Source organism: Silurus aristotelis (assembly GCF_946808225.1).
Source record: "Silurus aristotelis genome assembly, chromosome: 21".
In the NCBI taxonomy this organism is placed as follows: domain Eukaryota; kingdom Metazoa; phylum Chordata; class Actinopteri; order Siluriformes; family Siluridae; genus Silurus; species Silurus aristotelis.
This window is the reverse complement of record NC_139594.1, coordinates 10,569,857-10,596,689: the sequence shown is the minus strand read 5'-3', so window position 1 is coordinate 10,596,689 and position 26,833 is coordinate 10,569,857. Positions and strand designations below refer to the sequence as shown.

The 26,833-nt window shown below is 38.4% G+C and overlaps 1 protein-coding gene across 5 annotated transcripts in view; it reads right to left on the bottom strand.

Moving 5' to 3' along the window:
• Positions 1 to 14,523: 14,523 nt before the first annotated feature.
• The window catches only part of trps1 (trichorhinophalangeal syndrome I), a 96,705-nt gene continuing 84,395 nt past the window's right edge, over positions 14,524 to 26,833 (bottom strand). For all 5 annotated transcript variants that reach the window (XM_083524029.1, XM_083524027.1, XM_083524030.1 and 2 more), the window contains 2 exons: positions 23,258 to 23,380; positions 14,524 to 18,198 (listed from right to left, as the gene is read on the bottom strand). In XM_083524029.1, the coding sequence (XP_083380155.1) occupies positions 17,134 to 18,198; positions 23,258 to 23,380 (1,188 nt within the window). In that variant the 3' untranslated portion in view covers positions 14,524 to 17,133. The remainder of the gene's footprint in view (positions 18,199 to 23,257; positions 23,381 to 26,833) is intronic.

The following is a 26,833-nucleotide window of genomic DNA, read 5'->3' as shown; positions in this document are numbered from 1 at the left end:
ATGTATCAGAACGCAGACACTGCAAATCTAAAGGAGCTCTGGTCCAGTATGATCCCGCACAAATTACAATTACAACTGTAAAACCTACGTAAAATCTGCACACTTATTTCCATTAGAATTGCATTTGAATTTTTATTCAGTAATTATTTATTTTTTTATGAAAAATTATGTAAAAATAAGGCAAAATATTCGCTACCACGGGATGGATAAAAAAAACTTGGATTTGATTAAGTCACTTAAAAACAAATGCAAATCACACTCATTATGATCTACAACACTGGGAAAGGAATCGATGGCATTTAATCAGTTGCATAGCAAATACAGTGCTTTTATACATTATGAAAATCCAATATCTTTGTAGTTCTGCTAACCCTTTATTAGCACATCCTTATAAATGTTTAACATAATGTGTGTTTAATATTTGAATAAGTTGAATAAAATAAAAAAATTAAGAAAAGATAAATGAAAAGATAAATGTGACACCCCAAACATGAGTAATCTTCTAATTAGCTAATCAGTAGCTGTGGTCATTTCTTCAAAGATTAGACGGTTCTGTGTTTCATAAAGGCCACCGTGAATTATTACAGATGCAGTGCAGCCAGGGATTTTTGATAAAACACGGTGAATAAGCAGTCTCTGTGGGACAACGTTTCAATCTAGGGTCCTTGATGGCCACTATTCACTTGAAATAGTCACCCACTGTGATGCCTGTATGTGCAGCCAAGTTGGAGGCTCAGTTTTGTAAGCAACTGACATTTGGTGTGTTTTTAGATGCAGATTTGCTAGACTGAATTTTTATTTGCTGCAGCATCAATTTATGTGTTTTATTCAGGAGGCAAAAAATAAAAAGGCTTCGTTTTAAGAGTTAAGAGAAATAAAAATGAACACCATCGAGATGCACTGTTAATAATAAGACATTATTGCTATTTTATGAAACTTTATAATGACCCTGTGTACTCAGCTTGCCTGAAGGTTAAAAAAAACTTTCCACAAGAACATGCACCATCAGTAGTCAGGAACAGTGGCCAGTGCATAGTTTTTGTGAATACATTGTGACATGATGCCAGTATATCCATAGGTTGTAATCTGCACAAGTGATTTGCATCAGTATTAAAGGGCAAATTCAGCAAATGTTGTGGAAAATCACTGGGCCAGTGAGCGGGAAATATAGAACAGCAAAGCCTGCATTAAGCGTTCAATTAAGCTTTAGTCCAGTGACATCCTGCATTAGTCAGAGCTCAGAGATGCCAGGGAGATAAATGAGGCGTGGATCTTTGAAACTTAGTTCAGGATAACCTTTCATTAATACTCAGCAAAATTAATTTTGGCATTCAGCATACATATACTAATTACACTGCTGCCTTTTCATCCAGCCTGAATAAATTATTCAGTGTGCAGTGTGATTAATGTTAGGCTCATAACAAACTTCATGTAAGTACACTAATGTAGTCACTTTAAGTGATGTAAAATCAGTTTAGAGTTGTAAAATATGCCACCTGAGAAGTCCTAATTTCATGCATGTCCAAGCTACAGTTCTAGCCTAGCCACTAGGGGCGCTATAGCAGCAGGAAGAGTGAGACAGACCTGCTTTCTGCTCCGTTTTTTCACTGAAGTGGCACAAGAATGCTTATAATTATGTCTTAATGAACATTATTTAAGTTCATGAGAACACATGTTCATTAATGGATCCTCTATGGAGATTGTCAAGAGCACCAAATTCCATGGTGTCAGTGTCGGCGCCAAAAGTCACTTGAGTCACTGTGCCCCCTTACTTCTCAAAATAATAACGCACTTAATAATTAAAAATAAAAATGTTTTACAAATTAATTTAATTATACCATGAATACTGGTTAAAGAATGAAGTATATAAGTATAAGTAAATAATAATAAAAAATTACTAACCCATAATGCAGTGCTAACATAGTCAGCCAAGTACATACACGCTGCCACTACGTCAGTAACGTAAATCAGTAGCTAAATGGTCAGTGAAATCGTTATTCTAAAGTTCGTCTAAAACATTTACCAAAACGCTGTTTTAGTAAAAAAAATCTTTAACAATGGACATAAGAAAATAATTCGTCTTGTTCTTTAAAAATGTAATTCTCTCATCATCTGCAGCTCTTCTAAAGATAAGATGCCCTTTTGCTTTAGTAGCTACATTTGGTTATATGCTGGTGGTTAATTTGCGTGTGTTATCGTGAGTCTTGCACTTCAGAGTTATGATAAATTATGGTTTACAGTGAGTGACACGGTTGATATTTTATGTTTATTGAAGTATAATAATTATAATAATAGTAATAGTATGTGAACGAGATAGGCCCCCACAGTTAAACATGAGACCCCCTCATTCTGTATTCTCTGGCGCCGACACTGCATGGTGTTCATCTGGCAGAGAACCTTACCTGGTCACTCAACACCAGCTACATTACCAAGAAAACCTAGCAGTGTCTTTACTTCATGAGAAGGTTGACCATCCTGACCACGTTCTACAGAGGGAACATTAATAGCATCCTGAGCAGCTGCATCACTGCCTGGTCTGCGAACTGCACCGTCTCGGAATGCAGGACCCTACAAAGGATAGTGAGGACAGCCGAGATGATCATTGTCTCTCTCCCCTCTATCATGGACACTTACACCACACGCTGCATCTGCGAAGCCAACAGCATTGTGGACGACCCCACACACCCCTCACACATACTCTTCACTCTACTACCATCAGGGAAGCGGTTCCAAAGCATTCGGGCCGTCAAATCCAGACTGTGCGACAGTTTTTTCCCTCAAGCCATCAGGCTTCTCAACACAGAACTGAACTGAAACTGAAACTCTCTCTCTCTCTCACACAAACACACACACACACACACACACACACTAAATTATGTGTAACCTCACTCAGCTGTGTGATACTGAGCTGCTACAAATCTGAACTCAAACACGCACACACACTTATTTCAATCCACACCATGTCATCAGCACCAACCATTTTACATTATTATTTTATTATAACTATATAATTGTTATTGAATTGTTTGCCCACAATTCCCATTCAATTGAATTGTTACCGGGCCGTTGTTGGTTTCTTTCTTTCTTTCTTATTCTATTTTAGTTTAGACTGAAGTATTTTAACAGTTTAATATTCACAAATTTAATGTTGCTTCAACATATTGTTAAAACTATATTTTTTTAAAAGTTTAGTTCAGTAATGTCCTTTTTGGTAAATTTGTTCTCCAGCAAAAACATTGTATTTGTATTTATACATTCTGTGCACACACGTGTTTCTTATTTGAAATATTAGAAAATGTCTTGTATAGAGATGTTTAATGTTGTGACAGCTGTAATAAGAAATATGGTTAAGTGCTATTAAAAAGAAATACCACTGTGGCTATATTTTTGATATTCCGCCATTTGAATACATAAAGAATTAGACTAAACTGATTACTGTTAGACATTTGATAAGTCGAAACAGGCATTAGAGAAAAACCAGATTTGACATGAATATGAATGAATCATTGCATTCAATTAACCTGTCACCTTACCCTGTTCTCCAAAACTGCTGCTATTGACATTGTCAGTTCTCAAGTCGAAAAAAAAATCTATTACAGAAAACATGCTTTTTAATTGACTCTGAAAGGAGCGCGGCTTCTCCCCCATTCCACCAGCACGCTGCAATGATACCTGTTAACAATGCGGATAGTTTGCATTGATGCCAGTGAGCCATATGGCAGAGAATGTCTCCTGAAGTGGAGAATGCCACTTCTGCTATTGTTCACTTAGAGCGAAAACACCACAGCCAGATGTTGTGGTGCACGCTCTAGGCAGCAGCAGCCGCTCTGACGAGCCTGAATAATTGAGCACTGGTTGCCTAAGCCCTGTGTTTTGCTCTAGCGTATTGTTTTCACGTACTGCATCAGACACAGATTCAAAACCCATAGCAGAAGGGTTTTCTACACCGTGTCAGTTTATTTCCTTGGGAGATGAGTATCTGTTTAGCTCATTTCAAATGAGATTTGCTGTCTCTATCTGTCAGACTTTCATCTATCTGTCAAGTTAAATCCTGAAATGAAAGCCTTCTCTAATAAAAAAAAAAAGGTGCAGCAATTACTGATGTGTGATAGTGAAAGCTGTATGCAACTTTTTTTTATGGTTTATTGCTTCCTAAAAGTGTAAAATTGTACCAAGTTCTTCCTTTTCAACATGACTCTGATCTATGATAATCATTTCAGTCAATCAGTTGTTTGTATTCCTGGTTGTATGCTCTTGATGCAGTCTCATGCTCTGTGTTGAATGTCACATCTGCATTTTTCTTCATGAAAAACAAATCACAGTCATCACACAGCTAATTCACACAGCTAATTTTGAACAATCATGAGAGAACTAAGAGAGCAATGTTCGAAATCAACACCATTAGAATAATAAACAGTATGTAAAGAAAGGCAACATTAGGCTTTTATAAAGGTTACGTTTTTAGTAGCTTGGTCAATTTGTTAGCTCATGTTTATTTCTTCTTTTTTTTTTTTTTTTTACATAATTAGTGATCTAAAAAGATGCCCCTTAAACATTGTCCTGAGCATTAGGTTGTTGCAGCACTTTTATATATATTTGAAAAGCAACCAACAACGAAAATTACACTAATGACTTAAATTAGCTCATTTACTAGCTAATGACCTTCCTGCACATGTTTCAGCAGGTTAGATGTTGAGCTGTATCAGCATTATCACAGGGTTTCCTTAGAAACATTTAATTATGAAGAGATAATGAAGAGAAACAGACTTTTCTGCTGCTGACTAAGCACGTGGTGCCTGTAGTGACTTATGGGAGATAACTGATTTATTCTGATTTGGTTTTAAAAATTTAATTTCTGCAGTTTATTATTAGAAAACTGTTTAATTGGCTTTCAGTCTACTGTGTTTTGATTTTTTTTGTCTCACACGTAAGTCAAAACCATATGAGCAAAACATATAATAATACATTTGCCTGTGTGTGTGTGTGTGTGTGTGTGTGTGTGTGTGTGTGTGTGTGTGTGTGTGTGTGTGTGTGTGTGTCTTTGCTTGAAATGCTAAAAAACTAGACCTTCTATGGTGGTGCTAATGAGGCATACCGAGACACAGGTGGGAGTGATTAGTGAGACATGGGGACATGCTGGGGCTACTGGGTAGTGAAGTTATGTAGTTTATTTAGTGCTATGATGAAAAAAATTACTATAACAAGAGTATATGTAGTCATTTTTATGTCAGTACTTTCACATTATCACCTTATTTGACACTAAATTAAAACATGGTGACTGCAATGAAATGAAGTGTTGCAAATTATGAACATTGTAGCCATCTTAAATGATTATTTATGCAGATTTTGATTATTGTTTTTCTGACATCTTTACTAAACAAAATGCTGTTATTTTCAAGTCCACTCTGAAATGTACTGCATTGGTCAATTTTGCATATTTGGATTCATGAATATTTGATTTATAAAAAAAAATAATAATAATTGTAAGAAAAAAATAAATGCCATTTCATTTCACTTTAAATTGCATGGCGAAAAAAAAGTTTTATCCCCTTTCTGGATTCATCTTGTTTAGTTTACACAACTAATAATGACCTGTTTTAGTGCTACATTGTGATTTACAAACAGTATTAAAAAAAATACTGTTATATTGCCTTTGGTTTTATTGTCAATTGTTATAGATTTTTTTATTTTTCAGTCTTAAATTATATTTTTACAGTTTTTATTATTAGTAGTAGTATCTTTATTTTAGATTCTTATATTTTCCAAATATAAGAACAGTGGTCACTGGTAAGCATTTTTATTACAATGGCTAAAAGAAATGTGCATTATATATATAAATAAACACATCCAAAAGCAGTGGATGCATTTCACAAAACACTTTCATTTACAGCCAGAACTTCTGCATGTGTAAATTAAGATTTATTAGCGCTCTGCTGTCAAAAGTCTATATACTTTGAAGTAGCAAGCTTCTGAGTCATTTTTCACTAGCAATTTCATGGCCTCTGTAGTTCAAGACAAACAGAGAATCAACTTGCTATAACTTGCCTATTCATCTCCCAGGTCAAAGAACTTATTACACCTCTGATGTGACTGTAAATATAAGAGCCAATAAAGTTAGCTTTCAGTATCATAGTGATTACTTCTGAAGATGTGTTGCAGAGATAGAGACACTATGCAGTTGTGTCGAGCTGCGTGACTTAGAATGATGAGTGAGGAAGTGGATGTCTGGAAAAGCTGAATACGTGGGGGAAAAAAGTGAAATCCCGGTTATTCCGATTATAGATGTCACACAAAACTGGTACTTGATGTGCTCGATTATTTATTTATTATTTATTTATTTATTATTACTTTATAGTTCCACTGAAAAAGCCATCGATAATATATATAATATGAGAATATATAAAATGAGAATTATATAACAGAGTTTTTAAGCAAAAACATGCCGGATAGCTTACTATGTTAGTCCTCAAAGTAAAATGCAATGTATGAAAAGTGCTAATCAACAAATAAAACAAATTCGCACAGTAAAGCAATCAACCATCAACAGACAGTTTTGAAAGAAAGATCAAGTGGCCAAGATGAAGTGTATTAATGTAAATGCCATGATGAGGATATATTGGCTTCTATTCATTCATTAGCCATCCAACCATTTAGAAAACAAGCAAATGCTTTGCTTGTTCTAAAAGGATAAAAGCTAAAACAATAATTAGACAGAGGTTTTCTCTCTTACTTCCTGTCTACATTTGCAACAATTGGCAGATGTTGTTATGCAGAGCATCTCTCACATGTACTATTTAGTCTCAATTATATTATGACATTACAGTATATCATAGTCTCACATTTTTTCCCTCTGCCATAGTGATGAATCATTCACAAATGTGAAAGCTCTTAAAAAACAGTTCTTCACGGGGACATTGTTAACATAATAGAAGCTTTATGCTGTGTTTTGTATTTACAATAGTACAATGTCTTTAAACAACTATGACTGCAATTTCTGTAGGGAGTTTTATCAACATCTGAAGTGTTTAATACAAAATCAGTATGTTCTAACAAAAGAGAAAAGTCTAAGAGTTAAAGTGTAAATAAATAAATGTATTAATGGACAGGAATCCTCTTTAAATTCTAGTGAAATGTGACTGTACTTTTAATCCTTCATCATTTTTTTTTTCATTCATTCATTTTCTCCCGCTTATCTGTAATTCGGGTCGCGGGGGCAGCAGTCTTAGCAGGCCCCCGCCTTTGACTGCTGCCCAATCCTCACAGCACCGTCCCTTACGGTCCCTCCTGCAGGTGGTGAGCCCACAGGAAGGCGGCCCCACGTCACTCCGACGTCACGGACCTTGATATTTCCCTCGTAAGGGACCCCCGGAGCATAGAGGGTTAAGGGCCTTGCTCAAGGGCCCAAGAGTGGCAGCTTGGCAATACCGGGGCTTGAACCCCAGACCTTCCGATCGGCAACCCAGCGCATTAACCGCTGGAGCCACCACTCCCCCTTACTTTTAATCCATATATACAAAAACTCCAGCTTGGTCTGATCAGCTACCAGTCATTTTAATGTAATAATAATAAGGAAGCTGGACAATAACATACCCATGATAATAACAAATCTTGGGTTAAAAATAGAAATAAATAAATAAATAAATAAATAAATAAATAAATAATAATACAGTCGTTATTTTTAAATCACCATCAAGCAAAAGGTTAAAATTAAGACAGCAAAAAATATATAACATTGTAAAGTAAATCATAATTCATAATTCACTATGTTAGCATGTACAGTAGAGCCCTCTGAGAAAAAGCATCATCGTCATATCTATCTGCTGATTTGCACAGGTTTATGCCAAGTAGAGGTCATGCATAAATCATTCATGCAGGATCCGTGACTGTTTTTTTAAAGAAGGATTTGCTTCAACCTCCAGGGATCACATAGGAACCTGTAACTCAGAATATCATTCCTGATTCAATTCCTTTGCCTGCATCACAGGGAGCAATTAGCTCTAAAACCACTAAACATTCTGACCTGACCACGGCTACCTTAAAGCGTTAATAAGGTACTGGGAAAAAGAGGCTGCCGGCATTGTGTGGTTACAATGAGTGAGACAGTGACAGAGCTGAGGGGTCAAACTGCTGTTCAGCTGTACTCTTTGATAAGCTATCGAACAATAAAAAAAAGAAGAGGCTGATAGAATTAGGGAGTGTATAGAATTAGGGAACATTTGTAGAAGTGCAATATCTAAAGTTAAAGCAAGTTAATTATGAAAGTTACACTAATGTAGTAGGATGTGAAGTAATTACCTGCACTACTTATATTTAACAATATCCTTCATATAATCAACAAGGAATTTCTGATAAATATTCGTATATGGATGAATTACACAAGATAAAATGAAATGCTGGTGTACAATATAAATTGACTGGTCTTTTCTACACTTTCCTTGTAAGGGCAATGCCAAATAATTTTCTAGCTCACAGCTCCTGAGTTACCAGTTCTGATCTCAAGTTAATGACTTTTAAAATTCTAATTGCCATGTTTTCTAACATTGTATGTCCTCAATTTCAAATTTTATTTGTCACATATACATTCATACAGAGTTTGACATTTTAGACACCGAATGGCCTGCGGGAAGATGCTCCTTCTAATTCTCTCTGTGTTTGCTTTCAGAGAGTGAAAGTGCTTCCCTGAACACGACAGAGAAAAGAGTCCATTGTTAGGATGGCTGAGGTCATTCACAATCTTTCTGGCCCGGGTCAGGCACCGTGTGCTGTAGATGTACTGTAGGTTATTGAGCTTAGTGCGGATGGTACGTTCAGGTAAACACACCACCCTCTGGAAGGCTCACCTGTCCTGCATAGTGCTGTTTCCAAACCAGGAAGTGATGCTACCCAAAAGGATTCTCTAAATGATGCAGGTATAAAAAGTCCTTATCATCTACAATAAAAAGGTAGTTTGAAGTCCCTTTTTAGATGGTACAGATGCTGCCGGGCTTCACCAGGGTGTTGTGACAGGACCAAGACAGGTAGAGGACCAAGACAGGTAGAGTACACCCAGGTACTGGAGACTGTCCTCTCTCTCCACTGTGGTTCCATTGATGTTTAGCGGTTGGTATGACTTCTCCTGTTTCGTGCTGAAGTACACTTTTAACTCCTTAGTCTTGCTGACGTTCAGGAGGTTGTCCTCCTGGCACAATCTCTCCAGGTTTTTATTCTCCTGTAGGTTGGCCGTCTTGTCGTTGTTGGAGATCAGGCCTATCACAACAGTGTTGTCAGCAAACTTGATGGTAATAGTGGACTTGGAAGTGGCCACACAGTAATCTGTGTACAGTGAGAACAGCAGGGGGCTCAAAACACAACCCTGAGGAGCTTCAATGCTGAGGGTGAGGGTGGATGAGGGGTGTTTGCCCACCCGTATGGATTTGGTCATTTTTGCATAATTCCCTTATCTGCAGTCCAGGTGGCTCATCGCTGTTTAGAGAAGATGTGTGATTGTGTCATCAGTAAAGCAGTTCATAGCGGTACATAGTGGTTCTGGCTGTACCGTTTTTACCCTTTTTAAGTATGTATTGCAATTTACACATGGATGTAAATTAATCCAGCATGAAATATTTTGAAGACATTGGACTTGAAGGTGAAAATACACAGAGAACAGTGATAAAGTACTTTGCACTTTATGTAGTAAGTGATGGCACCTTTTCAGTTTGCAAGGACCAAAAGGCCAATCCTGGAACCAAACAGTACTCAGATAATATTTAAAAATTAAAAGCCCATCTTATAGCAGTTATGATAAAGACCACTTTCTGAATATGTTAATTATGTTTCATTAATTAATACAAAACCAGAGATAAGTATATTTAAATGGGCTGACAAAGAAATTACAGAGTTAGGACTTTAAAAGTCATTCCTGCTTATCAGTGAGCAAGAGTGTGTCCTTGTCATGCTTTTAATTGTCAGGTAACATAAAACATAAAAAACAGTAACTGATTTCAATGCTGAAACCTTATACATGGGCCAGTTTGGGAAAACTCGGATGTTGATGTGGCTGCATTATGGCAAACAGTATAACACGAATACTGATAGCTGTGTGCCTCTGGGAATACGAGTATTTCCATTTTTTCAGCTCCACTTCTATAGATAACATCTGCATATTTGATATTGATAATGTTTAGCCTAGCTTTGACAATTTTGTTTATATGCAAAACAAACCCCTGATGAATGCTACGTAATCAAACTGCTCATCTTTTTCACAACATGACAATTTGTCCAACTAAACATTAAAATTCAACTGGAGCCATGGGAACCAGACTTTCAACATCAGTACACTGTTTTTTTTCTTTTGAGCACAGATCAATAGAGCAATAACCAATAAAAGATAAAAATGTGTGTGGAAGATAAGGAACAGCGGAGGTTAAAAGGGTCCTGTAGTTCCCTCACAAAACTTGTTAAGTGAACACTGTTTTGATTAAGTAGTTGCTTGGATAGATTTGAGACAGAAGGTTGTTTACTGGAGTGCTGACAGAGATGCTCATATAAAACATTTGCCCTTTGCTCCTGTTTTTTAAATGTGTTATAGTTGAGGCAAGACTCAAGTGCATTAACCTGTCATGTCATTTGTTAGGTCAAATCTAGCATAATAGAATAATCGCAATAAAAGTCCTTAGCAGGTGTCAGAGCACAGGTAGATAGCAAAACTCAAGTAATTATTAATTATAACCAAGAAAAACAGGTGAAGATCAAAATCAGGAAGTAACTAGAAACAAGATCAGGAAACACAGGAACTGTCTGGGGACTCTGGAAGCCCTTTATGGTATTTAGTGAAAATCGGCTTTTGACCTGTCCTCCCTCTATCATTAGAGGCTAAACTGACTATACAGCAGCCTCAGGAAAACCATCTGGAATACCAGGATTTGAAGAGAGTGATCCAGCAGCTGGATGCCCAAATGCTACAGTATAAGCAGCATCAGAGCTTATGGGCCGTGACACTTGGCATATGGACCAGGTGTTGCAGGAGCAGTTTGTTGCATGATTACCAAGGGGATTACCAGGTTAAGTCCAGTGTCACTGACCAGGGATGTTGGACTCTGAAATACAGCTAAGAAAAACCAAAAGGCATCTATTATGCAGGCAGCCTCTCCTCTTTCCTTCTGTCCTTCCTAAAAAGCGCTTGCTATGATTCAGCCATATCATTTCTCAGTCTTTTTTTCTCCTTCTACTGCTTGTCTCTTACCACGAGTGGCCACTCAGGAAGCCACAGGTGCAGGGTAAAGGGCAGACATGTGGGTGCTATGTGGAGCCCAAACATTGGTTCAGCTACCTGAAATGGTACAGGTTTCTCTTGTTTGACCTGAGATGTACTGCATATCTTCTTCTTTTCTTTTCGGCTTCTCCCGTTAGGGGTCGCCACAGCGGATCCTCCGCACGTTTGATTTGGCACATGTTTTACGCTGGATGCCCTTCCTAACGCAACCCTCCCCAATTTATCCGGACTTGGGACCGGCACTAAGAGTGGCTGGGGATGGTTCCCTGACCGGGAATCGAACCCGGGTCGCAGCGGTGGGAGCGCTGCATCTTAACCACTAGACCACCAGGGGACCCTCGAGATGTACTGCATATATCCAGTTAAATTTTTCTATTGTACAACTACTTATTTCAAGCAATAAAATGGAAATTAATTTTTTTTTTAAATCATACAATGTGATTTTCTGGATAAATTTTTTTTTAGATTCTGTCTCTCACAGTTGCGGTGTACCTACGATGAAAATGACAAATCTCTATGGTCTTTGTAAGTGGAAAAACATACAATGTGATTTTCTGGATAAATTTTTTTTTAGATTCTGTCTCTCACAGTTGCGGTGTACCTACGATGAAAATGACAAATCTCTATGGTCTTTGTAAGTGGAAAAACTTGAAAAATCGGCAGTGTATCAAATACTTATTTGCCCCACTGTATGAGCATTTAAGGACTTGGGGCAGTGCTGAGATGAAATTTTAAGGCAAACCATTGATTAAGCAAAATCAAGCGTTGGTTACTGAGTTCAACCATTTGCTGCACTATTCAAAATACAAAGAAAAATAAAGAGAAAAAGAGTCTAGTTGCTGGTGCCAATATGACCCTGATAAAGATTTTTCTCATGGCTGGGGATTTTTAAAAATACAAAACATTAAACCCCTTTCAGCGCACGTTTCTATTGGCTAGGAATTGTTGAATCAACTGGTGAAATCTCTGGCCACCATGAATGTGCCATTGCCAAGTTCCAAAAATAAAGGACCTTCAAAATGCACACAATTAAATTCCATATATTCTTCACCTGAAAGCAAAATTTTTGCCGACACAGGAAATTTATTTCTAGACTCAACAACATTATTCCTGGCTATATAACAGAAAAGAACAAAGGCATTCAAAACAAAATATATAATCAGCATTAGAACTGTGCCACTATGGACCTGATGAGAGAGACAATCCATGACATCTCAATTTCAGGGGACATTTGACATTTACAATTTACTTGACATTAGTAATTATTGACATTCAGACTAGCTATTACTCTATTATACTCTGTATAATAATTATAATAATAGTAAGGTTATATATACAGTTATAAAATAGAATATGACAAAATATTCATATAAACTAGTGAGCTACTTGTTAAAGATATTGAAGTTGTACTGTGAAGTAAGTATGGGCATTGCTTATAAAGTACAAGAACACAGTCTCTATGAAGCAAGACCTCCCTTTTAGCTATGTAACCACAGTAGAGTTCAGTTCTATCAGGCATCATAATGCGTAATGCATCACCCAGTATGAAGTGTGAAGCTTCTGTGATTTTTAGCTGACCAGCTCCTAGCACAAAAGAAACCCCATGAAAACCTTCAAAGAAAATCTAGAGAAAGCTCCTCAATCTCAATCGAAATCCATTCCCCTTGATGGAGTCAGGAAAGCTCACTCCTGTCCAGACTGGAGACTTCACACTTCTCAAAGTGAAAGTGAAAGTGAACAAAAGTTCTCAGGGAAAGTGTGAAAAGAGGACAACTATTAAGTCCTCAGTTTTTGGCCACCATCATAACCTTGTCCTTTTAAAAAGGTTATACTAGGCATGGAAAGTATCCATCCTGGTTTTTTCTCAAAAGACTGGTTTGCAATTGAATCTACTGGTGCCGATACAGCCGAATCAACAGAGCGGTCAGTGCTTATCCCAGTTTGGCCTTTTTGACTGCTGCCTTGTGTGTCAAGAACCACAAAATTCTCAAGATAACCCATGAATGCAAAAGATAACAGCCTCCTCTTATCATTTTGGATTTGTAGACAGAATTATGTGTGTGTGATAGTCAGGGAAAATCACAGAGCTGGATAGCCTGCAGATTAATAAGAATTTTTAAGAATAATTTTTTTATAAAAATAATATATTGTTTTCCATGGGTCATAAATAAAGAGGTAGGGCTTGCAAGCATGTAATATTGTCTCAGGATAATATTAAAACCAGGTTTAGAAAATTTCAATGGGGACAATATAGAGGCATCATATTTCTAATTTAAATATAATAATAATAATAATAATAATAATAATAATAATAATAATAATAATCTTCATTCATATAACATTAAATTATCTTTACTGTCATGCATGACCTCACAGGTTTAAAGCCCTTGTGGCTGAATGAACAAATCTCCATTCCAAAATCTAGTAGACCATCTTCCCAGAAGAGTGGAGATTTTAATAACAAAAATGTGGGATGTTCAAAAAGCACATACCAATTTTATCATGATGTGTCCACAAACCTTTGTGAATATATTAAAGATATAGTAGTAATTACATTTAAAATAAAATTGATGTCAAATACTTGCAGTATACTGAAGACTCCTGTGTTGCAAAGACGTACAGATTTCAAGCCTTAAATAACAGCATACACCAGATGAGTTGAAGAAAATACAAAACATTTAAGTTTGAGATGTTTTTTTTTTTTATTATTATTATTGTGATGCAACTAAGCAGGTCATGTGATTGTCTAAACAGCCATGGTATTTAACCAATGTATTGATCGTTAACTGTTGGATGTAGGTATCAGATTAGAGCTAAACTAACATTATGATTGACTTTGTGTTTATTTGTTGTTTATCATTTCATTTATTTTCATATTCACCTTCAGTAACTCCCGGTCAAAGAATGGGTGGATGAAGTACCTATCCCAGGAGCAAAAAGCAGGGGGCATGAATACACCGAATGTTTTCCCTTTGCATGGTAACACACAAACACAGACACACACACACACACACACACACACACACACACACACACACACACACACACACACACACACACACACTTACACTCACTTTAGCATAGAGAATCCACTTACTGGCATGTTTTTGGGAAGTGGGCGATTGTAACCCCCTAAAGGAAACCCATGTGAACATGAGAACAACAACAGGAGCTCCCTAGAACTATGAGGTAGCAGATACCCACTGTGCACCGTGCCGTGTGTGAAGTATAGAGAGGGACCATTGGAAAGTATAAACAAGAACAATGGACAGTTTGCCGAAATGTTTCGTTATTACTTTATTAATTATTATTATTATTATCATTATTATTATCAGCATCATTATTCAAGTTTAGATGTAACAGACATCTTTGCCATCTTTTATTTTATCTTTTTGCATGTAAAACCTACAACACAAAAAATGTTAAGGTGGCAGTTGAAGAAAATCAAAATAAAGAAATTCTAAACCGTCATCTATGCACTTAAAACGCAGCAAAGGTGTAAAAACAATAATGTTCTAAAAATAATAGTTAAAACATTTACATAGTCTTGCCTTCTGCCTTGACGAGAGCCAAACAGGCTTCCAGGCAAAAACAAATAGTCCTTTGTGTTTCAATGTTGGTAAAGACCTATACAAGGCCTTTAAAAAAAAAAAAAAAAAGGCACAATCTTGTTTGCTTATTACAATGCAGTACCTGTTCATAGTAATAGCATGCTAATAAAACTTTCTTCCTTGGCAAAAAAAAAGAAATAAACAAACAAAAAAAAAAAAAATAACTGAAGTGCAAGCATTAACATAATTACAAATCGAAAGGTTTGCAGAAAACAAAGATCTTTGTAATACCCAACTGTATAAATGCTCCAAAAAAGCGACACTATAATTATTTTCAAGAGGCTTTTGCAGTTAAGCAGCATTGTAAGGCTATATGTGAGGATCTGTGAAATGTAGAGACGTCCTCAAGACATCCAGAGCATCTCTCTTTTTTTCTCTCGCTCTCTCACTCTTCACATTCCCCTTTCATATAAATAATGTCCGTGTGTAGCCAGACAAGACCCAGCTTGCTGAATCCATGGCTGATAGAAGGGACTGCGTATGAGAAACAGAGCATGCACACATTGCGCTAGTGCACAGAAACATCGAGCTGATGTGGCCTGTTACGCCAGACACGGACGGAGTGTAAGTAAAAAAAAATAATAAAAAAAAAAATCTATTAAAAAAGTGAAATGAGTGCTCACCGAATAAATTAAGTTGTTGAGCTTATAATGTGATATGATGTGTTTTGGTAGTAAAGATCTTTTCCAAATGCATAATCAAGACATTGTGGGACAAATTTGTTTTATAAGTAAGACACATTTCTCAGTTATTTGTTTTCTATAACAGAAAGTGTAATGTTGTCTAAACCAAAGTGTGGCTTACAACAGCAGAGCAATCTGAAACGTCTCTAACAAAGACGTCTCTAAGTTTCATCAGAAGGCACCGAAAACACCTGCAGTTACAAAATGATCAACAACAGTTGTCATGTCTTTTTCTTATGAACAATCACAACTCAACACTGACTCTCCAAATAACTCAGAAAAATGGATTCAATTCGATCCATGCTGTTTAAAAGACCAGAGAGATGTGGATGGGTGGGTGGGTTTGTGGGGGTTTGTTAAGGGGTGAGGTGCGATTCCTCTAAAATTTGCACATAAAGCCTTGAGTTTTATTGGCTTCCCCTGCTCAATGTCGATAAGACAAAATACAAGGAAATGCGAGTCCCATTACAACAAGCTATTTTACTAAAAAAGCGTAACAACACAAATAGGATGGATGAACAAAGTCAGAAAGGACTATGCTTGGAATGGATAGTGCCTTTGGTGGCTAAACAAACTTTTGCTTAATGTCCACCTTTTAAAAAGTTAAAATGTGAAAGTATGGACAATGTTATCTTTCCATTTTATGTGAAAAAAAAAAAAAAAAAAAACAATAGCAGGTGTTTGCTTCATTACCTTGTTTGCTACATTTGCAAATGTAAACTTTTTCAGAGCCAAGCTCAAGGCCCTTATTCAGATGCAAGTTCAATGTTGCATATCAACATCAGGTAGAAAATACTTTATCAGGCACTGGTAATATGATTATTCCTATTATCAACTTAGAAAAAATATCTTTTTTTTTTTAATTATTCCTTCCCAAATTTCTGGAGTGACAGGTTACCCTCTCAGCAACCGATGCAGCAGCTAACATATCTTGATGGAATTATGTAATCCAACACTTCTCGAAAGGAAAAATATACATTATGAAAAGCAACATTAAACTGTAAGATATTTAGTATAATGTTAACCAGAGACAGAAAGGCCTAAACTAATTTGTCATATATTTCAGCCATACACATTCCCTGAGGATGTTTGTTTTGAGGATGAAACTCACTTATGGTGTTGCCATAGTGACAAAGAACTGGCATGTTTGCACACTGTTTGCCACACAGAGTTCCACATCCCCGCTTTGTTCAAAACCAGGTAAGAGAACATTCCAGGAGGCCGGGAACAGCCCTGATACAATAAACAGGACTCAGTTTGAGTAGATGTACCCAGCTTACTGAACTGCGTTGTCGAAATGAAAATTGTGGGTTAAAAGAAATACAACAAAAACATCTAAATTTATAACCTACTTGTACCATTTTCTTAAAGGCATTTCTTTAAAAACAGCAAAAAGTCTGTTGCCATGAGTCTGAATAGAAATGCTGTCTGTCAATGGCCCTTAAATTGGTTGCTGAGGTGCCAGAAGGCATCTTGGCACGTTTTGATCAATGAGAACAACAAAATTTTTTTTACGCATTCATGTGTACAATGTTTTTCTCCTGCTGAGTCTTTTATTAGCTTCCTTCCATAATGCTCTAACTGTGCTTCATTCATCCATGACCTTAGCGTTTGGGTCAGGCGCAGGGCGGTGGAGCCCTCGTTGGATGTGGGTGGTAAAGTCATACTTATCAGCGCAGGCATGTAGACAGATGCTGCACTGGAAGGGTCCACCATCGCCATGGCAGCTCATATGCAGGGCGTACATAACTTCGTCTAGAAAAACGATGCCACAATGGGCACACTTACTGCACAGCTCATCCTGGGTGCCCTGATCAATCCTTTCTGGTTTAATGGGCTGCAGGACAGCACCATCGTCGTCTTTGGCCTCGTTGTCTCTGGTTGCCAATGGAGATGCCCGTTTTTCCAGCGGGGTCTTCTCCTTGGGCATGGTGGCACCGTTAGGAAGGGAACTGGGTTTGGAATGATGCTTGATGGCCAGGTCTAGAGGGGTGTCACTGTCAGGTCCAGAAGGTGGAGGTGGTGGGAAGTGAGGGGGGAGACCGAAGGGGGGGTAAGGCACAAAGCTTTGGCACGGGTTAGGTAGGCCAAGGTAATGGCCTGGGTTTCCTGGCACGGTCATCTTGTATTTGGTCCAAAAGCGAAGCCAGTCAGCCTCGTTCTGGAGCTCGCTGTGGACAATAGGTAGGCTGAAGACAGGGTACTGGTACTTCTCAATGGGGCTGCCTGGAGGTGAGTAGGTGGCCTGCTTGGATGGACGCAAGTATTTCTCAATAGGACTACCCCTTTCAGAAGCGACCTGCGTACCCATACCTGGCCCATTGCCCTCTGGTCCTGTGCTGTCACCAGGGCTCTTGTGAGCATGTAGGGGTGGCATGCGCTTGTGGATCTCCAGCGTCTGACTCAACAGAAAGGCGTGTGTGGAGCGTGGGCTTGGCTGCCCCTTGCCTGGCTGGATGTGGGTCTCAGCTCCCGGCTCGTCAGCCCTGCGCTCCAGTGGGCTGCCATTGAGCCGATCCTCAGTGCTGACACGTTGCTGCTTGGAGCTTGCCTGCTCTGGTGTCACGCTGTCCGGGTTCAGGCGCTTCCGTGTGCGCCGGCGGATGATCTGCTCGCCGTTGTTCTGCTTAATAATGTTCAGCGGCCTGGGAGTCTGAAAGATAGAGAAAAAAAAGAGATGAATATGAATGATTGGCCTTGGTGTATGACACTGGTGCAAAATTTGCCAAGAAAAGTCATTGGCAAACTTGGAATTAACACATTTAAATTTCTGCTTCTTACTGAAAGGCATTAGTCAAATGCCAAAATTATATAGAACGTCACCCTAAAATTATCGTCTTGTTGCATGTTCCTTTTCTGTCTATCAATTTCCTACTGTGCTTCCATTTTGAGAATCCATTTAAGCAGCATGGTGTGTGTTTGCACAGGCAACAATTAAGAACCCTGTGTAGAGAAATCTGACTTGAGAAGTCTGGCATGCAGTTATCTTGACCAAAGTGTCCCGAATGCAAATGAAATTTCATTGCAATGATTCATCTCCTCCAGGGGTCTGAGGTCACAATCCAATAATTAAATTGGTTAGCGTAATAATCGGTCATCAATGACTATTAATTATTACTGTAATACTCTGTTAGCATTCCAGAGCTACACATGTAGCAGACACTACCTTGTAACATATTGTACAAATTAAAAAATGCTTATTTAAATATACTGACATTTCCACATTAGAATCATATTCATAGACAGCTTCAAAAAGCAAAATGGATGAGAAAACATGAAGGGGTGTGAAAAGGAGAAACAAGCTTTCATTAATCGCCATGTCCACAGTGTCATAACTTGGGTTGTAACTTATTCATCTGCCCTAAAATTACATTATGCTGTTTAGCTACAGCATGTAATTAGCAAACTGCAGCCAGGTTTTACATCTCATATCAGGTTCCAGTCTGCTGCTAGACACACTTTCCCACATCATCTCTTTCTCTATACAAATCCTCCACAAGCCACTGGGAGCCACAACTAATTTGAAGAGTAGAATCAAAAGATGAAGGTGGAAGCCATTTAATTTAATTTAATTTAATTTTTCCCTTTCAGGGCTGAGAAGAGAGAATATGGCACAAGTACACATATAAAAGTTTTGAATTCTCCTCTCTGGGTCATACGCTGGTTGTGGGAAGTAAAAACTGCAGGGAACACTAAACATTATTGCACAATGGGTCATCAATATGTTCTCAGGAAAAGCATAGTGTTAGGAAGGAAAGCAAGAGGTACAGAATCAGGAAGGTTGATTGGCCCAGGATAATACAAAAGGACCTCATTATCGAAAAGGCGATTTAATCAGACACACAATTCTACTTAAAGTAATGCAGACCTTTCTCAAGCGGTTCAATTGAAAAATGATTAGATGCATATGACTGGAGCTATGCTTTGAGTTTTTACATACTGCTTAAGTTCACTTAATGTTACAGGTACTACACAATGTCAAAGTGAACAGTTCTCAGGCTGTATGTCTAAACAGATGAACTTAATGTAAAGTCAGACAAATAGAAAGAGTGCCCTCTACTGCCATACCCATTCTGGCCCTCGGTGCACACATATACATCACTCTCTCTGGATCCCACCGTCTCTCACTCTCTTGGATTTTCAGTTGTTCCCAATGTAAGAAAAACTTTAATTAAGATTGCATGCTTTTTTGTTCCTTATATATGATCCAAAGTGACCCTGAGCCAGATTACATAAGATAAATGAATGAATGAATGAATGAAAGAACTAATACAATAAATGTGCTCTGTTCACATTTAAAAAAAAATTTGGGGAAAATTAATTATTAATATATTTAATGAGACTAACTAACAAGGCCACATCAAAAATAGTTTATAGTGACAATTTCACACTCAAGCCAAAGAAAAAAAAATGCAGAATTCAAAGCATACATTAGAGAAAATCAAGGACAGAAAAATTTTGAATGTGCAGTGCAGGATTTAAATGCAATGCATAAACAGACGATTTTTGGAAGACACGGTGCATAAAGTTCACAGTGCTGACAAATTTCTTAAGGACTGATCTTGTATTTTCTCATATTTTTGTGAAACCCCAGAAGTTCACCAACATCTAAGATTCTCTAACTGCTTTGTGTTTGCCTTAAGGCGATGGATGACGGTGTTTAACTCTGCTGACAGAAGGTGAAACCAAGCCTCTGCAACCTTGAGCACCCCCCAAGCTCGTCTTTTCGAAATCCTTTTCCGTTGCGTACTTTCTGCGTGTGGCTGCTTTCTGCATTTCAGGACCAAACATTGTTCCTTACGACTCCTCCATGTTTAAAACTGTCTCATCTCACAAAGATTTCTGTAGAGGATAAACCTGAAGAAAATGTGTGTGAGGTCAGACTTTGAATTTATATTTGTGGTTCATATGCAAAACTATTGCAACAGTGTTTTTGTTTTTCTTTCCACCATTCAAATTCTATCCTATCCCACAGAGTTGAGTTACCTCAAAACTTTTAAGCAATATTTGGCTCGTCCGGTCTGTACCACATAATAAAAGTGCCATCTCGGTGTGTCTTGTGTGAAAAATGAAACAGAGGCTTCTCACAGAGTTTTATATTGGGCAGTTACACAGGCCATACCCAGTGCACATGTTGAGTCCTATTATTAGAAGATAAAATCTGAAAGACATTTATTGTAGCAATGTGTTCTGGCACAAGGACCTCCATTTAGAGCCCATGACAGCATGGCTTTATGAGGTGATATTATGAAATGACTTGCGTACAAAAAGCATAAAATATATTACAAAGTTTCCATTGCTAGATTAGAGTCAAGGAATCTGCTGGTGTTCAGTGGTCAATAAAGAGTCCATCTGATTAACGAGACATCGAAAAACCTTGAGGTCAAATCAAAAACCTGTTGTTTCTAAACTTCTCTGTCTCACTAAACAGAGAGCAAAACTCAGATGGAACTTGATGCGCTGATAATGATTTGTCCATTTTGCTTTAGTGTTAATGGAGTGTGATGTGTAGCTGCCTGATGTTAAAGTGCAAACGCCACCTCAGGGAGAAACATGTTGGAAAAAACCCACAGCAACTTAAGTTACAACTACACGAACTCTCCAAGTCTCTCACACGCACACACGCGCACACACGCACATATGCACATATATACATACATATAGGTAGTCCCCAACTTACGATGGAAATGCGTTCTGATGACCCCATCGTAACCTCGAACATAAGAATGGTGATCAGTACGGGGTTGATAATTTAACAAATTACAGTACATAATTTAGTAAAACAGAGCAATTGACAGTACCATACTGTATAAACTATACAGTATATATGTATGTGGTGCGTGGATAAGCGCCGTTTTGCAAGTGCTATGTTTTCCGGCTGCGTGACACATTTTTAACATTTTGTCAAAATCCCTACAGCAATCACAAGATTTAAAAAATCTTACGTCTAACCATCATAACTCAGGGACCATCTTCGTTGAATTAAATGTTTTTTTATTTATTTGACAGATGTGTAATGGGGTGGTAGAGAAGCTGGATTTCAATTCTGAGTGAATTTCTGACTGTTGTTTTTAGGTCGTAAACATCAACATGTTCACAGATGATTATATACAGGGCAAATAACACGCTTCATGCAATAATTCTGCTATAATGATAGATGAACAAAGTCGTCATTAATATTCCATATTTAACTGCATGAGACATCAAATGCACACAAACCCCTTGGTTTGTTTAATCACACTTTAAAGGCTACCAAAAGCTATGCTTAGAAACAGGATTAATCAGGATCATGCTTTTTCCTGGTTCTGTTTGAAAGCCATCTATCTACATGTGGGGCTCGAGGGATTTCAAGGTGATAGTCGATGAAGTACTAGAGGTTTACTGCACAAGGAGAATAAAAACTGTAGATCTAGTTTTAGAAAATGTGGTCAGATTCCCCCTTAGAAATCCATTTGCACAGGTTTACCTGCTGCACTGATAAGATGTTGCACTCTACAGATCATGCACTGATTGTATTTAGTATATTTCCTTATATCCTTTCCTGAAATCAATCCCTGGCATTTCCAATCAGAGACACTAGTGCAGGTGCATGATCATTCATTTGCGGTAGCTTATATAATACAGAAAATTTTAAATACTATCTTTTATTGATCTGGTCAAAAGTCTACCACTTAGATAGATAGTAGTATGTAAGTCTTTGTGATGGGCTCTTTCACTGACCCTGAGCCGACTCACACCATCTGGTGGCGCAGCCTCTGAAAGAGTGCCTTATGGCTTGAGCATCCACCTTACCCTACTTGACCACAGCGATTCAGGCAGCAGTTTGTGGCGAGGCCTCTGCCACCCAGACTCTTGGCCTGACATCTTCAAAATCAAATGCCTCTCATACTAACAGGGGGAAAAAAATGTTTGGCTCAGATGTTCCATCTGAGTTTCAGCGCATAAGTGTATAAGCAGAGTAAATTCCAGCAATGGAGTCTGGGCACAAGCATAATGGTTGCTCTGTTTCACCTGCATAATTCCTCACATGTTGACAAATTTATTTACCACTCATGTTTATCCAGACACTGTATCAAAGCACAAGCACACTTCAAGGTTCTAGAGTTTGAGTGTGAAAAGAGATGCACATGCACATTCACGTACTCCAAATTTGAGTCGGAGAGGGCAGAAAACCGTAGAGAACTATGAACTAAATCCAATTGTAAAGTCCTTTCACGATCCAGTACAGAGAAGCTGTATTCATGAGGAGGAGTTTGTTTTTCTGGGATTCTGTAGGCTCCACAGATAATCATATAACTAATAACTACATTGAGATGAAAACTGCTTTATGTGTCCACAAATAAGAATCCATTCAAAACAAAAGCCAAAATTACATTTCATCTGTCTTATTGATGTGGGCATCATAACTGTGGCCTGATAAGGAATATCATAAATAAGTGAGTCTGGAAAGCAATCTGGGAAACAGGGCTTTTTTTTTGCAAAGGATAAAATTACTCCTAGGGGCTTTTATCTGATTAAGAAGGTGAAAACGTTACAAGCATGCTGACTGGTCATAGCTGCCTTCAGCTCTGAGACCAAGAGGAATGGCTGCATGGCACCTTTCTGTTTAGCTGGACTTTCCTTTTTTTAGTAATCAGTAGGTGGGCTGGTGAAATGTCCTTCCTTTCCCCTGCCCACCCCCTGACTGGTTATTTTCTTAGTTCCCCCCTTACCGAGTGAAGCTTCTGATAGAGGCCACACGCGTTGCACACATAGCCCCCGTTGGCATTTTTCCTCCACAGTGAGGTCTTGGTGGTCAGGCAGTTGGCACAGAAGACCCCCGATCCCCGCCGTCTCTGAAAACAAAGAAAAGAGAGAGTGAGACTGTGGACTACAAAGAAAGATGAATAGAAGGATAAGGGAAAAAAAGAAAAAAAGGCTAAAGAGGCACACTGTGATGGATAATCAGAGAGAAAGAGAGAGAGAGAGAGTAATCATGGAGCTTTCAAGTAGCAAAGTGTGATGGCCTGATAGGGGGAGACATGCTGTCCAATCAGAACATCAGTATGTAGTGTGATGGACAGAACTTATACTTAAACTTCTGATGATTTTTGGACATATTTTTTTGATCACTGTGTGTGTGTGTGTGTGGTGACAACACTGACTCCACTGATTCCCCTAGCCACCTCGAGAGAATCGGCTGTGGACTAGTGCACCTCTCACACCAAAACCCTCTCTTTTCATCCCGGACGGCTAACCATCAAAAATCTCATGAAAAGTCCTAACAGCGACAGGCTACCGGGTATGTGGCCACTGCGTTTTAATGAATTTATGTTTGTCAGTATACTTCTCCTTTTACAAGCCTGAAAGAAATGATCCATACAAAAAAAAAAAAAAAATGTGTACATTACACATTTGAAGTCTCCTGGTCTTATCAGAAACAAGAAACTATACATAAATCCCACAAACAACTTGCGAGTCAGCCAAGATGTCAAGAGAAAATTATCCGGCTTATGGCCCTGTAAAACTCATTTGCTCTTATAGAATGTGTGTGATTTATTTACCTTCCGAAGGCTTGTGCAGGGACGATATTCCTTCTGCCAGAAAAATACAATGCTCCTAATTGTGCTCCGATACATTTCGAATGGAAAGCTTTCCGCAGACATAATTTTGGCGCAGATGCTGGAGAGCTTTCTTGGCAGGCAAGGGGCATTTGATTCATCGGGTGTTTCAAAATGTATCAGTAAAAAAGTTTTGGGGAGCAGCCAGTTCCCCATAGGGCAATTTTTTCCATCCAGATGTAAGCGTTATCAGAGGGCCCCGCATCAGCTAAACTAATTATGATCTCGCATTCGCTGATACCTGCTCACACTTGGGCTTGACACTGGCCATTAATCACAGCTACATGCAAAGTGAAAAGAAATGAGAGTGAATGAAAGATGGTAGCTCATGTGGCCATAAAGCCGCCAAATGATAGCAATAATTTAATAGGATGGAGATTTTCTTTTTTTCGTGTGAGCTATCAGCAAATGCAAAGACACTGCGACAATAGAGCTTTTCATCCAAGTGGTATTCCCGCGCCGACGGGCTGTTCATATTTCAGGCCAGAGGCTATTTTAAACCCCTGTCTGGTCCATTGGGCCTTATTTCAGTAGATAACACACACATACACACATGTTCTCAGGATTTCCAAGTTGTCAGCAGTTTTTTTTTAAGTTGCTAGACACTAACGCATGGCGTAAAGAGAGAAAAACCAATGTAAACCTTCTGTTATTTGATTACTTGATTACATATTCTTACAGCTTGCACCTGTGCACAAAATATCCACTGCACACTGTCTATAATACCTCACTAGCGAGTTTGTAAAAAATCTAATTATGGGTAATTTACGCCCCATCCAATGTTCACTTGTAACTCTAAAGCGAGAATGTATATATTTTCCCATCTCAGTGGGGTTTTTAGAGGGCCACATGCTAGGTCTGACAGGCGTGCCATGATTGATTGATTTATTCTTTCCTATCCTGTTCTAGCGTTACAAGCCAAACAGAGTGTCCGTCATCAGCTCAGTGAAGTTCTGTCTCTGGCCCTCTGGGTTGCTGAGCCAAATCACTCACACGTGTTGCCTTTGCCCAGTCTCTCCTCGCAGTATTAGCACAGCTGTGGAGAACGTGGCTAATGCGTTCAGGCTCAGCACACAACACCCATGGCTCTGCTTGCCCTATTTGTCTCACTGCTTTTGCTGTTCATTTGTCAAGGCCCCTCCACCCAAAAAAAAACAAAAAAAAAACAGGTAATGTTTAGCCACTGATCAAATCCTGGCCCAAAAGTGGCTAGCCAAACAAAATCAAACAAAACTCACACACTAAGAGCAAATCCAAACTTGGGGCTGGATGCATTTACCCCAATGCAAAATATAATAGCAGAGGGTCTGAAAGGCTGTAGTTTGTCAGATACACTTCTGGGACCGCCTACTAAATGCTCTCTACGTGAATTGCGGTTTAAAAGTTGACATCATGTGCTGGAATCACAAAGCTGACAAAAAGACCGGACTACTGTGAAGAATTTCAAGCTTACGAACAAAGATAATGTGATAAAAGGAATTCTTCTTAATCGAATTCTCATGTGTCAGAACAAAAATAGCAAAAGGCAGCTGATGTGCTGTATTTAATTACTAATGAATCCTAATAAAGAGAATGTACAGAACATCATTTTTTATTAAAATAAAAAAAGTGTATCATTGCACAGTACTACATTTTTCTTGCGATCATAAAAGATGTAATGAAAGAAAAGCACACACGGTAACGCTGCCTAACCAGATCTGATCAACATGCATGCTAATAATTTATATATGGCTTTAAACATTTATTTCATAGCACCTTAGAGCTGATATTGATCTTTGTGGAAATTATGTGGAACAATAAGCAAATGAAAAAAACAGGTATTGACATACTGTAACTCATGGCTATTTTCGAAATATCAATATATCGGCTTTTTATAAATCCGGCTGCAAGTCAACAATCTACCCGTTTTACTCCTGCATATGTAATGTGTACAGCTAGCATAATATGGGCTCTACATTCCATAGAAGTTCCCATGCCCCTACAGTTTGTGTGTGTGTGTGTGTGTGTGTGTGTGTGTGTGTATATGTGTGTCTAAAAGAGAAATAAAGATTTGCAAAGACTTGTGTGTAACAGGAATCAAGCCAACAATTTTAAGTCTTACTTACAAATGAAAAGAAAGAAATAGCTGTCTTCTGTCAAATGACTTATAATTCCACACTTCCATTTCAATTTTCATCTGGCCTGAGCTGTCGTCTGTAAAAACTAACATGTACCAGGCTTTAAAAAAAAAAAAAAAAAACATTTTTGATCTCCTACACTATGACAAGTCAAAGAAAAAAGAAACACTATATTCTCCTGGATTTCCACAGCTGCTCTAAAGGCAAGGAGGAAAGAGCAGGTCTTGATCGCCTCTGCTTTCCCTAAGTGCTTGGCCATTTTTCTCGCCTGCCACGTTGGTCGCTCAGCGGGGTTATGTATTGCCATTTTTTATATGCAGAAAGAAGGGCCGCCAAGCTCTTGCGCCTCGTTCCCTCCCTGACATACTTCAGTTCAGCACTGCATCTGCTCCTCACGTTGCTCTTGCTGGATAGGATCCATCATGGGCTTTCCCTGGTGCCATGCGTTATCCTGCATGCCGCAACCTCCTGCCGCTGCTGTGACTCCCAGCATCCATAAACACACGGCTTACTGTAACAACAAGAAACCTTGGCTTGTGCTTCACTACTTATTCTACCTTTCATAAAACAT